The 14,782-nt window shown below is 43.9% G+C and overlaps 1 protein-coding gene and 1 long non-coding RNA gene across 4 annotated transcripts; one reads left to right on the top strand and one right to left on the bottom strand.

Annotated features, from left to right (window-relative positions):
- The first annotated feature begins 1,019 nt into the window (after positions 1-1,019).
- Positions 1,020-8,633, top strand: LOC100278729 (uncharacterized). 3 transcript variants are annotated; one of them, XR_002262214.3, is made up of 4 exons: positions 1,020-1,435; positions 1,517-1,605; positions 3,138-6,043; positions 6,153-8,633. XR_002262214.3 is itself a non-coding variant. In XM_008646554.4 (3 exons), exons 1-2 carry the CDS (start codon positions 1,244-1,246, stop codon positions 1,580-1,582), a joined length of 258 nt encoding a protein of 85 aa, XP_008644776.1. In that variant the 5' UTR covers positions 1,027-1,243; the 3' UTR covers positions 1,583-1,605; positions 3,138-3,519. The 3 variants fall into 3 exon arrangements, 2 of the variants coding, with proteins under 2 accessions (XP_008644776.1, XP_008644777.1); XM_008646554.4 differs by lacking the exon at positions 6,153-8,633 and having other exon boundaries at positions 1,027-1,435; positions 3,138-3,519; XM_008646555.4 differs by lacking the exon at positions 6,153-8,633 and having other exon boundaries at positions 1,027-1,435; positions 1,517-1,610; positions 3,138-3,519.
- LOC103628099 (uncharacterized) lies at positions 8,458-9,979 on the bottom strand. Its single transcript, NR_157257.1, is given in 2 exon segments — positions 8,458-8,873; positions 9,798-9,979. It is a non-coding gene; the product is annotated as an uncharacterized lncRNA (long non-coding RNA).
- Positions 9,980-14,782: the final 4,803 nt, after the last annotated feature.

The following is a 14,782-nucleotide window of genomic DNA, read 5'->3' as shown; positions in this document are numbered from 1 at the left end:
TTCGGTCACCTCGACCCCTCTACTCTTTTTTGCAGGATCGTATCCGAGTACCAGATAAGTCAGATAAATTATAAGGCTGGCTCCAGCAGATCCGCTAAAGCGGCCTGTTCGCTACATATAGCGGATATTTTCGTCCGGTACGTCTCCAGCAAGGACTGCTATAGACTCCTGTAAATTTAGCACACGCTTCCACAGACACTAAATGTAGAGTTCCACGGCCACCCGCTAATCCGCTATACACTGTTGCTTACGTACGGTCGCGCGCACTGGTCAAGAAGTGTTGCCTGTTTGGTTTTCGTGTACGTTCGATAGTTTGATATAAAAAATATGTGCAATACAAAGTTTATTTAGAAAACTTTCCTATTTTGTTTTCCTATACATCCGATAGAAAAAAAATAATACAAAGTTTAGCTAGACAATGCAATTTCCTATATTGTGTTATCTTAATTAATTTACCAGACCACTAATTTCGAATTTTAAATACTTAATTTAAATTTAATCTGGATACATACATAATATTTTACAGTTGACAGACAATGCAATGTTGATACAAACTAAATTGAATTAGGAATTTAGTTATCACTGTTGATATAGAGGATCAAATTTAGAGGATATTGTTGGAGATGAGGAAGATATAGAAGACAGAATCTTTTAGAGGGTGCTGTAAAGTACAGAGAATATTTTTTTAGGGGATAAAATTTAGAGAACGTCGTTGGAGACAACCTAAGCAACCCGCTCATAGATTTCGAAGTCCACCACCTCATACACATATGAAAGTCATTTTTTTCTTATTGCTTTTTCAGTCCGTCCCTGAATTGACATCAAAAATTGGGTCAAAAGTTTAGGATAATTAGACTTCTCGGGATTATTTAGATCACAAGTTTGGGATAATCAGACATCTCGGATTCTCGGGGTTTTTTTTAAATTTTTTTTGCACGACACACTTTCTGGTTGAGGCGAGCGGCGGCGGACGGGACGTGACGCGGGACTACAAATCCGCGCGGTCTGGGCCCAGTGCCGTGCGGCCCGGTTTAGGTGCACCAGAAGACAGCGGCACCGCACCGGGCGCAACTACCGCGTCCGTGCCGTGATCCACTCCCCATTGCCCCCCGACCCTCGTGCACGCGCAGAGTAATCGGCTCAGAAACGCAGGCAGCCCAGCCCACGCCGCGAGGAAGCCTGAGGCCGAGAGAGGACTGAGCAAGCGTCCCGCGAGAAACTGGTGTTCCGGACCACCACGCGGATGGGCTCGGGCGACCCGGCGGCCGACCCCCTTTCTTCCTTCCTCCGCCACCCCGGCGCGTTCTCCTTCTCCCGTCGCGTCGCCATGGCGCGCGACGCCACCGCCACATCCGTGCCAGCGCTCCGCCCCTGGATCGTTGACCTCCTCCCGCTCCTCGTCGTCCTCCTCATCGCCGCCCACGTCCTCGCCCTCGTGCGTCCTCCTCCCCTAGCTCTCCTGTTATTGCCACCTGCCGGATAAGATTGGGGTTATGAATTTAGCTTCCCGTTGCAGGGTTACTGGATCTACAGGCTCGCCACGGACGGGTCCAGGCAGCCCGCGCGGAGCAAGAAGCACTAAGGGGACGGCGCCCGCGGCCGGATGTAAGGCAATTCACATCTTGTCTCTCATGAGCTCTGGTGCTTTCAGTGAATGTTAATTATCGGAGAGCGAGGAATTCCTGATTACGCTATTGCTTGCTGCCTGGTGCCCGCTAGGCTCCGGCAGGTGCTCGAGATGCTGATTGCCGAAATGCTACGTTGAGAATAGGGAATTTAGTTATCCTTGACAATTAGCATGTTGGGTGCTAACTCCGATCCGCACATTTTTTGATCTTTTACTCATGTATCACATCAGCACTAGTTCGTTCATCTCAAAAGCGATTTTTTACTCCGTCTGTTCTTTTGTTTATAGGTCGTTTGAGCTTTTCTAGATGCATAACTTTTATTATATATTTATACCTATCATATATCTAGATGCATAGCCAAATCAATGTAAGCTAAAACGACCTATAAATTTATAACTATAATTTGGAACGGAGGGTGTGCTACTTTTTTCCAGATTCTTTTGGTGGCGATTGGTTTGGTGCTTTAGTCCAATTTAACTTTCTTCTTTACGGATAATTCATTTTAGGTTTGGTACCTTGCTTGTTGAGCACTTGTTGAATAAAAAAGGTAAGACTGAACATATCTGATATATATTTGGGGGTCCCTCGGATTTGGATATAGATGCAGTGTATACATCAGATGGTGATACTTTTGGGATGGTACGGTTGGTGGATTAGGATTGCTTTCTTCGTTTCAACTTCAGACTGCAATTATTGAACCCTTTTTAGGAGAACAATTATTGAACCCTGCTCATTTATGTATCTTCTTTTTATCGGTAACTGATTTGTTAAGTTATTTATCAAGTTATCCTGCTAAACATGGGGTTTGTTTGTCTAAACTGTGGAGGCATAAACATGTTTATGTTATATTCATGTTTTGAAGAGAAGTGTTTGATCTTATGAGTGCTTCATATGCTCCCGGTCGTTATTCTTGCATTTGGTATGCATTATGCTGTTGTAAGATAAGTTGATTTTCCTCTCTATCCTCAATTTTTTTTTTATGTTTCTAATCAAATTCTGTTTGATGATTCGGAGAAAAAAACTCCTTTGCAAAGTTCGATGTTTGGTCTGTTGCATTCTTAGGTTGGATAACAGGCAGAACCCATTGTTAACATATATTTTAACTTTCATGCTTACTTCTATGATGGAGTCATGTTGGTATTTAAATAATCAAACATCACAAATCCGTGGTGTACCCAACATTATTCCGTTACTTGAATGAGTATAACATCAGTCGAGCAGTAACCGAGAGCATGTTGCATTGCCTGTTTTCACCTTAATGCTAAAGTCACTGTGTTCTGTTCTTCTACATTGTCTTCTTTAGAAGAGGTCAACAGGAGGGGCTGAGAAAACTGTGTCCGTTCTTTTTTTATATATTAAGCTTGCAGTCCATTTTACCATAGAACAGCAAATCGGCGTCTTAGTTTGCTCCAAATTTGCTTAGTGCTTGAGTAATGCAACATCGGACAGCCTCTCAAACATCTCCAGTAACCTTTTGGGATTGACCTATTCCGTCCATTTTGTTTACAGGCTTGAAACCAGTTTGTTATTTCAGTCCTGCATCCTTGGCTTGTTGATCTCCAACCTTCCAACGTCAGATGATGGCGTGGAAAGTTCCTGAAAGAACTAGGACAGGGAACCGATCTTATCCAATGGTTTGTTCAGATGTTGGTGTCAAAAGTGACGATAGCTGAATAGCTGATATGTGGAAGGAGGCCCTTTTGAGCATAAATAGTTTTCGGTTGCTGGATAGGTTTGACATCTCTCGACCTCTCCGTGTAAAGAACAGTAGCTAGACAGATGTGCCGTTTCATATGTTGTGGCCTGGTGGGCTTTTGTAATTCATGAGCAGCATTTTATTACTGGGCAATTAAGTTAACGAGGCATACTATAATGTTATGAGAGAGAGCTATCGAATATCGTCTAAGAGAAATAATAAGGATCTATATAAACTAATTTGGTTTTATGCTTGAAAGATAAACCATAGAAGTCATTTTCTTAATAAGATAAGTGGTGGAGGTGTATGGAGAGTTAGACCGTGTCCAATAGTTCACCTATGTGATCATCTAAAACAATGTATTGTATTATAGACTGTATTATTCGTAGAGTTGAGTTTAAATATAGGTATTAGGATGGGTAAGCTGCTGGAGATAGTCTTAGGGGTGTTTGTTTGGAATTATAAAAACATGCCCTTAGTAAGATAAGCAATGAGGTATAGGGACAAGGACCTATATGTATGATTTTCATCAATTTAGAGAGAGCTTATGACAAAATACTAAAAAATGTTATGTAGTGGGCTTTAGATAATCATAAAGTTTTAATGAAGTATGTTGAACTCATTAATAATATTGTGACCAATATTCAACAAGTGATGGGACACTGATGACTTTCGTATTAGAGTAAGACTATATCAAAGATCAGTTTTGAGCCCTTATCTTTTTGTCTTGGTGATAGATGAGGTCAAAGGGGTATATAATTTCGGATGATAAAGTGGTACTTGATGAAAACCTAATATGAGTAACTATAAATTAGAGTTCTTGTAGGGGACTTTAGAGTTTAAAGGTTTTAAGCTTAGCAGAACTAAAATTAAATACATGAGATGCGATTTTAGTGCTACTACACAAAGGTATAAGAAAGGAGACGCCGATTTGGAGGGTCAAGTAGTACCCAAGAAGGAGATCTTAGTTTGAAAGGTTAAGTAGTACCTCGAGGACTTATTCTCTAGCTAGTACCCCACGAAACAAGGCGCTTTGGGGACATTATATTTCAACCTTTGAGGTCCTAGGGCACTAAAGGCCCCAGTCCTCATATGCTTAGGTAGCCAGTTTGTCAGGTTCCACCCTCCCTCTCTTCCATTTTTAGTTTCGCAACCTCCGACCCCACCTTCCCCCTTCCACCAGCCCTCTTCTCTAGTGTTGTGATATGACCTCGTTCCACTGCCGAAGAGCACGGTGGAGGAGGTAGCTCGCGCGTGGGCGAAGCAGCAGCAGAAGGACAAGAAAGACAGGGTGGAGAAGAAACGTAGGAGGACCGCACATCAGATGCACAGGGACCGTGGTGCCGAGACTGACTCGGCCGACGAGGACGAGGATGATGACGCGAGTGCAGGCTCCGAATTCTGGGCCATTCCGGATACGTCCCTTGCTGCATCGACACCGGATTCCGTCTCGGCCTTTTTAGGCGGGGCGACAAGCGACTTCCCAATCATGGAGGAAGACGACTTCCCGGAACTCCCCGCCCTATTCTTTGGGTCGATGGCTTCGATGGCACTCGTTTCCTTACCCGCCGATCCTCTGGTCGACCGTCCATCCGGGGCTGCTTGCACGGGGAGCTTGACTGCCTCGGGTCCGTCGGCGACTCTAGCTGGCGCACCTCTGGAGATGTCTGCTCCTACTTCTGAAGCAGGCAGTGGGACCATCGCTCCGCCCAGATGCCCCAGAGGCACGGTGCCTTCCGTGGGGCAGAGGTTCGTGGGCGCGTGATCAGTCGGGCGGGGACTTATCGGTCCCAGCGATTTGATTTCTTATGTCGTCATAACTCCTGGTCTCCTTCATTTTTCTCTTTTTTAACAGTCCCCAGCCTATCGCCTTACTATCGTGCGTGCGAAAGGTGATTTCCAAGAGGAGGATAGTGCCCACCGTCAGGGAGTGCGGTGGTGCCGTCAAGTTCTTCCCTACCAATGTTTCCGCAAGGCGCCCCTAGGGTCAAGACCCTAGGTTTGTTTCGCTTGGCACCCCCGAGCTACTTGGGCTTAGCACGAGGGCGATCGAGCTTTACCTTTCTATTTTCTCTCCCTCTGTTTAGCCGACCTCGCCGGCACGATGGAGACCGAAGGGGGAGATTGTCTCTCCTTACTCGCGGGGAGCCTCAGATTGTGTCGTCGGGGCTTGATGATCGAGCTGCGTCCGACTTGCTCTAGATCTCTCTACTGAGGGCAACGACCCCCTAGCCCTGTGCAGAGATTTGTGTGAGGAGGGCGATGCGTGTGAGAGGGCGTTGTGAGACAACCTCGATCAACTTTCAACCACGTACCGAAAACTTGTGGTAAGCCGTGTGTGGGTAGCTGGGTGCGGGAAACGTTCCTCCTGCTAATCCCCTGTCATCCGACTTTCACGTTTTCAATCGTTCGCGGGGATGCTGGCAGACAGGCTCCGCCTCCTACTGGACCAAAATGTGGCAAGGGAGCGTTCCACTAGCGATATTCTGGTAGCGAGAAGCGAGGCCACCGAAGCCCGCGCTCGTGGCTACGTTGATCTAGAATGCTTACGAAAACCTGGTCGGTGCGACGAGTAGGGACATGTAGTCGGCGACCCTCGCCTGCCTTGAAAGAGCAAAGGCGAACTCTCATCTTCGCATCCTGGAGTGAGGAAAAGCGGTTGCCAAGGCCTGGGGTCGTGGCCCTGGAAGAAGAGTTGAATGGCCGAACCAAGAAAGAGGTGAAGCTCATGACCTCTCTATAGGGTAGCCTCTTGTAATGATTTCTCCTGGGGTGAGACATTCGTCGTCAACTCCCTTCTTCTTACGGCTTATATTTTGTTCATTCAGACATGCAAGGGAAATCTGACGCCACCGAAGGGACTTCCTCGTGATGTAGCACCGCTCGGAGGAACCGGAGAGGGAGAAGCTTCTCTTATCGGAGGTGGTGAATGCGATGCAGGGACGCTTCAGGGTGCTTCCCACGCCTGAGTCAAAATCGGTCGTCTCCCACCTTGAGGGCCTCGTCGGTTGGTTCTAGGAGCTCGAGAAGGAATCCTTCTGCCATGGGATCTGCCAGGCTTTCGCCGTCGTAATGTCTCACTATGAAGGGGGATCAAGCTGAAGGAGTTGAGCAAAGGCTATTGCGACGCTTGGAGCGATTCAGACTTTGCCGGCACGGTGAAGGCTCAACAGCCTTCCGCTTGTGAGCTTGGTGCAGCCCTACTCGAGAGTGCTCTACCTGGGGGAGCCAAGGTGGCCCTCGCCTTCGTGATGACTACCGGAGAAGAAAGAGGGCCTTTCTCTCCTTGTGTCATATGAGACTCCTCACACTCGCCTGTGCCTACCAGCGCCTTGAGAGTGACTTTTCCCTTAAACGATCTCGAAACCAGAACACGGTTGATCGTTTGAATATTGTTCGCTGACAATGATAGGATTCGTGGGGCACGCAGCATGCCTTGGCCACAATGAGCCTCCCTCGTGCTTGGCTTTACATGCTTCGCCGGAAGCATCGCGTCAAGCGACCTTTCCGACTTCAACCATGGGACCTCCATGTTGCTCATGCGGTGTGAGGCTGAGGGCGCTGAGGGCCTCCGATGCGGTGTTGGGGCCTTCAAACAAAGTTGGTCGGGTGGGCACCACCCTGACCATGTTGCTTTCCCGGCCGATGTCGAGGCAGGGTCCGCCGTCGGCCCTCGTTCCCTTGGGCAGAGATCGGTTCTCCATCGGTGAGCATGGTATGGGTGACTTAGATATTTTCTCATTTCAAATGCTTTTAAAGTCGAGAAAGTTGATCCAACTCTTTTCACTAAGACTTATAATGGTGACTTGTGTATATGCTAAATATATGTCGATGATATACTATTTGGTTCTACTAATCAAGTTTTATGAGGAGTTTAGCAAGGCGATGATGCAGAAATTCGAGATGTCGATGATGGGTGAGCTGACCTACTTCCTCGACTTTCAAGTAAATAGCTTAAATAAGGCATCTTCATCTCCCAAACGAAGTATACATAAGGCATCCTTAAGAAGTTCGGGATGAAGGATGCAAAGCCCATCAAGACGCCGATGGGAATGAATGGACACTTGGATCTCAACGCGGGAGGTAAGTCCGTAGATCAAAAGGTATACCAGTTTATGATAGGTTTCTTTATTTATGTGCAAGTAGACTGGATATTGTGCTTTCCATATGTTTATGTGCTAGATGTCAATCCGACCCCAAGGAATGTCACATTGTGGCAGTGAAGCGAATTCTAAGCTATCTAGCTAGTTCGTTCATACGCCTCACTTCAAGCTATGGTATCCTAAGGGGTCTACCTTGGACCTAACTGGATATTCGGATTTCGATTATGTCGGGTGCAAGGTAGATAGGCAGAGCATATCGGGGACATGTCATTTTTTAGGGAGGTCTCTGGTGTCATGGAGCTCAAAGAAACAAAATTCCTTTGTGTGAACTCTCATTTCTAGACCAAGTTTGTGTTTTTAGTGACTATTTTGCAGGATCACATATTCACCTCCCTCTAGGTGCTCTCAATAATCACCAAAGCCACTCAACAATCATCTGGTGCCTCGAAGCCATTTAGGTAGCAACAACCACCAGGAGTAACATGAACCACACGACTCAATATGATCACTAGTACTACTAAATGCAACAATTCAATGTGAATCACTAGATATCACTTTCAATCTCTTTATGGATGAATCACTACCATTAGAAGTGAGCCAAAGATATTTTTGGGTTTACTAGGTTGTATATCAAGTTAGGAAGCCATAATGCTCACCCAAAACCTAGACATGCTCTATTTATAAGGTCATATATAAGGAGCACATAAAAAAGTGCCTTTTTAGCGGGTGACATATTTGGATCTCTATATATAATATGTTTAGGTGCTCGCTGTTAGCACATTGGACCCCGAAAGGCGAGTGCCTTGACATGGATGTTCCCCCGTTTAATCTTCAGTTCCAGATCCATAGCCGTCATATATATCAAGAGCCATGTGCCGTATGTGCCTGGCTCTGGCTGTATCACGCCATGTGGCAGCCTATAGCTCGGTACACTACTGCAAAAGTGTCGGCAACGCGTTGTTGCATGACTGGAGCATCAGCAGTTGATCACACGCGGAAAGCGGCTTCTCCTTGTGTTTGCTTGTTGCTCTGCACAAACGGCCGTTTCTTTTTTTTTTTCTTTTAGGAAAAGAGAGATGAAGAAAAGAAACAACGTATAGAGAGCTACAGCGGATTAATCTCACGTACGGCAATGCAGACAAGAGAGAGAGAGAGAGAGAGAGAGAGAGAGAGAGAGAGAGAGAGAGAGAGAGAGAGAGAGAGAGAGGAGGGTTTATCAGGTCATGCTGTACGTACAATGTCAAATCAGCACTAACACATGGTATGGTAGGATCACAGCTAGCAGAGTGCAGACTGCAGAGACGGACGGGGCTGAACCTTCTTCTTCTTCTCTGTGGACGTTCAGCGAGCCTAGCGGCAGATGATGCAGAGGACGACGGCGACGATGATGATGAGTATGAGCAGCGGCAGCGAGATGATGAGCACGAACTCCATCTGACGACCTCCCTGCAAAAAACGAGAGATGGAAAATAGTAAAAACGCCGCCATATCTATCTGCACATATATGGTGGTTTTAGCATGTTACAGTAGTGCAGCAGACTGGCCAGACTATACAATTTGCAGGTAGCGGTAGCACAATGGGTTGTACGTACTATTGTATTCAGAACGGCATCCGTGTTAGTTCTTGATCACGCTGGCCACTATATACGAATCGATTCCTGATCAGTGTGGCGCTTTGGGTCAAACTAATAACCTGCCTTTGGATTTCCCAGAAGAGAGGCTGTATGTAGGTGGTGCTGGTTCACTACTGCGATTGCGAGTAGTTGGATGCAGTCAAACATGGACACCAAGTCAGTCTCGTCTAGATCACTCACCTTAGTCAACATCAACAGATGACTCTTGCGTCTGGAGCTTCGTCCAGAATACCAGCGAGGCACAGTTGGCGTGCTCCCTCAACTACTCCATTTTCCTAACCTAAAGCCTAAAGGCGATAAAAAAATAATATGCTGCTGTGCTGAAAACAACTGCTTTGGTTTCTGCTGAAAAAGCTACTCAAATCGATGTAAAGTTCATGAGATCGCGTACCAGCGTTGATCTAGCGAGGACGGCATACGTAGGCATCAGCGATTCAGCGTCGCAGGCCGGACTACTAAGCTAGCTAGAGTCGCCATAAGATCGAATGGTGATCGAATTTGTCGCGACAACAAGAGCAGAGCATGCATGTCGGAGGGAGAAGCCGCGGCTACAAACCCCAGATTCCATGCGTGGGGGCGCACCAGATCATGAACGATGACGACCTTGATACCTGATCCATACAGGATCGAGCGCGGAGCCCCTGAGACTGCTGAGGGGGCCCCGCAGAGCCCGCGAACGGACTGGAAAGTAATCGGCGGGCGAGAGGGGCAGAGAGTGGAAGGATCGGACCAGTACCTGCGCGCGGATGGAGCTCTTGCTGGATCGGAGCAGCGAGGTGGGGAAGAGAGGAGGCGACAGAGCGCAGTGCAGTAATGGGGACTGCGATGGAGCTGGCGGAAGAGCTGGGCGAGAAGATGCCAGAGCCGATAAAGCGAACGCGAAGGCGATGGCCGATGACCGACCGGTGGGGTGGTGTGCGGCTGCGGCAGGTGTGGGGGGGGGGAGGAGAGCCGAGAGCCCGTTATTATTTATTATTAAATTCTAATCGGCCAGGCAAGCAAAGCCAAAACGCGTTTACGCGTGCCACGTGGCCCAGTGGCGCCTCGAGTCTAGCTGGAGGACGGTGCTCACTGCTGCTTTGCTTCACAGTCCAGTTCACAGTGAGATTGAATGATTGATGAAAGACAGCCAGCGGTAGCTATAGCCCATTTCGTCACTCCATCAGTGAACGGCCACGAGGGTTACCCACAGATATCTGCGGACAGACCAAAACTCCACGGCCTGATAAATCTATACTAGTTGCTTAGTTACGAAGACAAGCTAGTGCAGACATGCACAGCGTCCACACACTCACTCAATGGTGTCTGATGTCTCTGGAGTCGAAAGGAAAAAAAAGAAGGAAAAGGACATGAAAGGACCAAATTAAAACCAATCAATATCCAAATCGCAACTAGGGTGGATAACGAGCCAGCTTGGCTCGGCTCGTTAAGGTAACAAGCCACAGAGTCAGCTAGGCTCGGCTCGTTTACGAGCTCGAGCTGGCTCGTTTAGCTCGCGAGCCAGAGCAGAAAAAAATAATATATACATAATAATTATTTTTAGTTAATTTTAAACTAATTTAACAATAGAAAATAGTAATTATACTTATAGTTTCACAAACCATGTCAATGTAACACCAAATTAGCATAATTCATCATTCATTAATTCACAATTCACATACATGTTCATCAGTTTAACCCATAATTATATTTGCATAGACCAAATTAAAACATAGACATAGTTCATTAATCATTAGTTTAATTCATAGGCCATAGACACCTCACATATATATAACATGTTAATTTATAGGGCATAGACACCTCACATATATATAACATGTTCATCAATTATTCTGTAAATGATATGTATAGTTTTGTTTTGCTAGAATATGGTAGCTCGTTTAGCTCGCGAGCTGGCTCGTTAACGAACCAAGCTAGGATGTCAGCTCAGCTTGTGAAAAAATTCAAACGAGCCGAACTGACCATATACCGAGCGAGTCAGTGAGCCACGAGCATTTCATCCTGCCCTACAGCTTGTTCGCTGCGGCTTGCTGCGGCTGCAATCCGGCTGCGGCTGCGGCTTCTACAGTATTTTTCTCTCTATGGATTGCAGCTGCAGCAATCCAAACAGCTGCAACAGTGTCGGCTTGTAGCCAGCCGAACACGCCCCTAATCACAACGCAACGGATCGGAGGCAAGTAGAGGCACACGCACGCGTTGCTGAAATCCAGGTGCCTCGCCTGAATTTTAGGTTTTTTTTATAATGGCTATTACACATAGGATCGGTAATATGTATTTTTTTATTTCAAAAATATATATAGAAAACTAATAAATAAAATGGTGAATCTCAACAATCTAAAACGCGTGGGTTTCCTTGAAAGATAGCCAGGCCGCGTCAACCATAAAAACTCTAATGTCCGATGCATGGAGGCAACAAGAAATATGGTACGATGATTTAATTGTCCGATCTCAATCAATATCCAGAGACTTTCGGTATAAGCCAAGCCACATAAACAAAGATATCGAAAAAAGAAGACTCCTGTAGGTTCTCGCTGTTCTACAGGAGATCCAGATCTCCATCCTGCTACCGTACTACCTCGGTGAGTTCGTGGTTACCTGCATGGTTATCTGCTAACCTGGCTAAGCATGTCTCATATCTAGTGAGGCTTACTCTGACTGGTCTGACTAGACACACTTGTGTTTGGTTGTCTGCATACGATCAGTCTGATTTATGAGAGATGTTGTTTGATTGTTGGTATGAATGTTTGTTGTATGAGTTAAAAATGTTATTAAATAAATGAAAATTATATTAATAGACAGTAATTATATGTTAAAATTATTTAATAGACGCTAACTACATGTTAATAAACACTAATTATATACTAATCTTAATCACGTAAATTTTTTTATTTAAAATATACATAGCATGTGGGGTCTAGTTTCGTTCGTAAAAATATCAGAAACACATATATGAAATCGGTTCGGTAATTAAATCTTTTAATTACAAGATATAACAAAAAAACCAACAAAATCAACATCTTGATTTGCGTGCCTGAGTAAACAGCGGCTCACCTAAGCCTGGCCGCGCGTGTGGGACCGCGCCGGGCGTTTCCGCCGAGCCTGGCTCGCGACGCTTTAGGGCTTGTTCGTTTCTGTCGGATTGGTGGGTCGGAACGATTCCTAACCGGATTGCTTCTCTAATTTATATAAACTTTGATTAGCTGAAACGATTCCGGGTGCAATCCGACGGAAACGAACAAGGCCTTAGGCCTGCCGAATTGATGGGTTGGAACGATTTCTGACCGAATTGCTTCTCTAATTTATATAAACTTTAATTAGCTAGAACAATTTCGGTTGTAATCCGACGGAAACGAACAAGGCCTTAAGGTTCATGCTAGACTGTCTCTCCCAATACAGCGAACCAAACAAACAATATATTTTGTATATACAGATACAGTTGCACTCATAGGGAAGACAACCAAACACATGGTAAGTGATTCTCTCGGCCTCTCCTCTTCATTAATCGTCGCCCCATCACCAGCGGTGGTGCTCCGGCGTCCAACACCACTGCGGCTTCCGACTATGACAAAGAGGTATGCTCCTTAGCCTTATCAAAGTGAACATATCTCATGTCCAGATACAGTAGTACGGTTAATATCATCACATAGATTTTTTTTGTCAGAACAATCGTTTTAGAGATTTGCAAATTAGCTTTCTTGCACTGTAAATAATCTATATGGTTTTGCGGTAAACTCTTAATAATATCATAGATCTGTAGCTATATTTTATCTTATTAAAAATGGATATGCAGGATATATGTAAATTGCAAAATTTTAATTGTAATGCTCATAGGACTAATAATACACTTTCAATTTGCCAGTTATCCAGAGCACAATAGCATGCCAAAAAGATTGTAATGGTCCAATGTGATCGTCATATATTCAAAAAGAGAATATCTAATAATAGTTGTTTTTTATATTGTCATCCCCCTTGGGCACCATGCCACAAGTAAACATCCTTCAAAATAAAAATTATTCTTGCCAACAGTTTTATTTGGCTTGTCTCCGTTCATAATCTCATTAGGTTATTATGACTAACAAAAGTCTTTCTTAACATGGAACAACTAATGACAATGGTGATCTTCCACAACAGAAGAAAATCAGGAGTACCCACTCCGAAGGGAAAAGCAAAAATGTTGCAGGATAAACCAAGAAGACAAAATAAAGTAGTAGACTTTAGAAGGTCTTAACTAGGGTAATATCTCTATATTTTCTATTTCGTTAAACATTGATAGCGCTACATCTTTTGATGTATATAAACATGTAACACCAATAACGATACATCTTTTGATGTATATAAGCATATAGCTATGGTGTTGATCTTACATTCTAAACCAGCAAGACATAAGTAGTAAACTCTAAATCAGATCGTTAATATTTTGCAAATGACCTACTAAGGTGCCATGTATGTGATTTAATATCTAACGTCATCTTTTTTTACACTGGATCATCTTACCAGATGCATGGCGGCGCGACAACACCACACGTCGTTTTCTAGTGTGAATGAAATCTAAAACGTTTCCCCGCTTTTTCTTTGCTTCAAGCCTTTTCGGTAGATATAATTTATAAATTTCTTGAATGGATATTCTATTCTATCAAACATATAGCCACAAATTGGGTAGACCTTGTAACTAACACTTTGAACATAATTTAGCTCCTAAAAGTAGACACCTATAAACCTGCCAGTTGAGAAGCTACTTCCATTCCATGGAATCATGATATTGAATGTCTCCAGTAGTTGGTTCTATCTATTTTTGGATTTGCAAAGACTTGGAGATCAAGAAACACTCAATAGTGGTTTAAATATATGCTTGAAAATCGTGTAAAGTAAAGTGTGACATATTTATGAATTGTAGGTCCTAGTACCTAATTCAGTATCTTTCACAAAAATTTCATCCTTATTTGTGTTCACACCACAAATGCAATCGATTAAGAAGATACTGAACACTCAACTTTTCAATACGATCATAAATGAGCAGTACAAATTTGTTGTTTTCCTTGCATTGATTTACAATTGAATATAAGAATAGAACCTCTCAATACTGGTTTAAATATATGCTTCAAAATCGTGCAAAGTGTGACATATTTATGAATTGTAGGCCCCAGTACCTAATTGAGTATCTCTCACAAAACTTTCATCTTTTTTTGTTCACGCCACAAATGCAGTCGATTAAGAAGATGATGAACACTCAACTTTTCAATAAGATCATAAATGAGCACTACAAATTTGTTGTTTTTCTTGCATTGATTTACAATTGAACAAGAATAGAACCTCTAAATAAATAATGTTCAAACCCATTGTTGTTGTAGCGGGGTGAGCTAGATCTGCCTACAGTATGAACTCTTTTAGCAAAATTATGTTTATTAGGTAGAGATTGCTTGTGTATATCTATAGAGAATATTATGAAATTTTTAATAAAGCTAAACATGTCCTTCAACTAAATCCTATATGTTTTTGTAAAATGAAAATCACATATCATATACCATATGTTTTTTTCCATCGATGTTGTTCCATTATTTTATTTTCCAAATTGTATTAACTTTTTTCTGACACCAGATTCCTGCAATTGTGACGGCAGTATATCAACAAATAACTTAATTGTATTCTAAAATTTAAATCCCTTTACTTTCTCAAAAGTTAGGCACTTAAAAAAATTCTTGCAGGTAATCAAGATCAAAGCAT

This window comes from Zea mays, chromosome 5 (assembly GCF_902167145.1).
Source record: "Zea mays cultivar B73 chromosome 5, Zm-B73-REFERENCE-NAM-5.0, whole genome shotgun sequence".
NCBI lineage: Eukaryota > Viridiplantae > Streptophyta > Magnoliopsida > Poales > Poaceae > Zea > Zea mays.
This window is presented reverse-complemented; position numbering and strand designations above follow the sequence as displayed.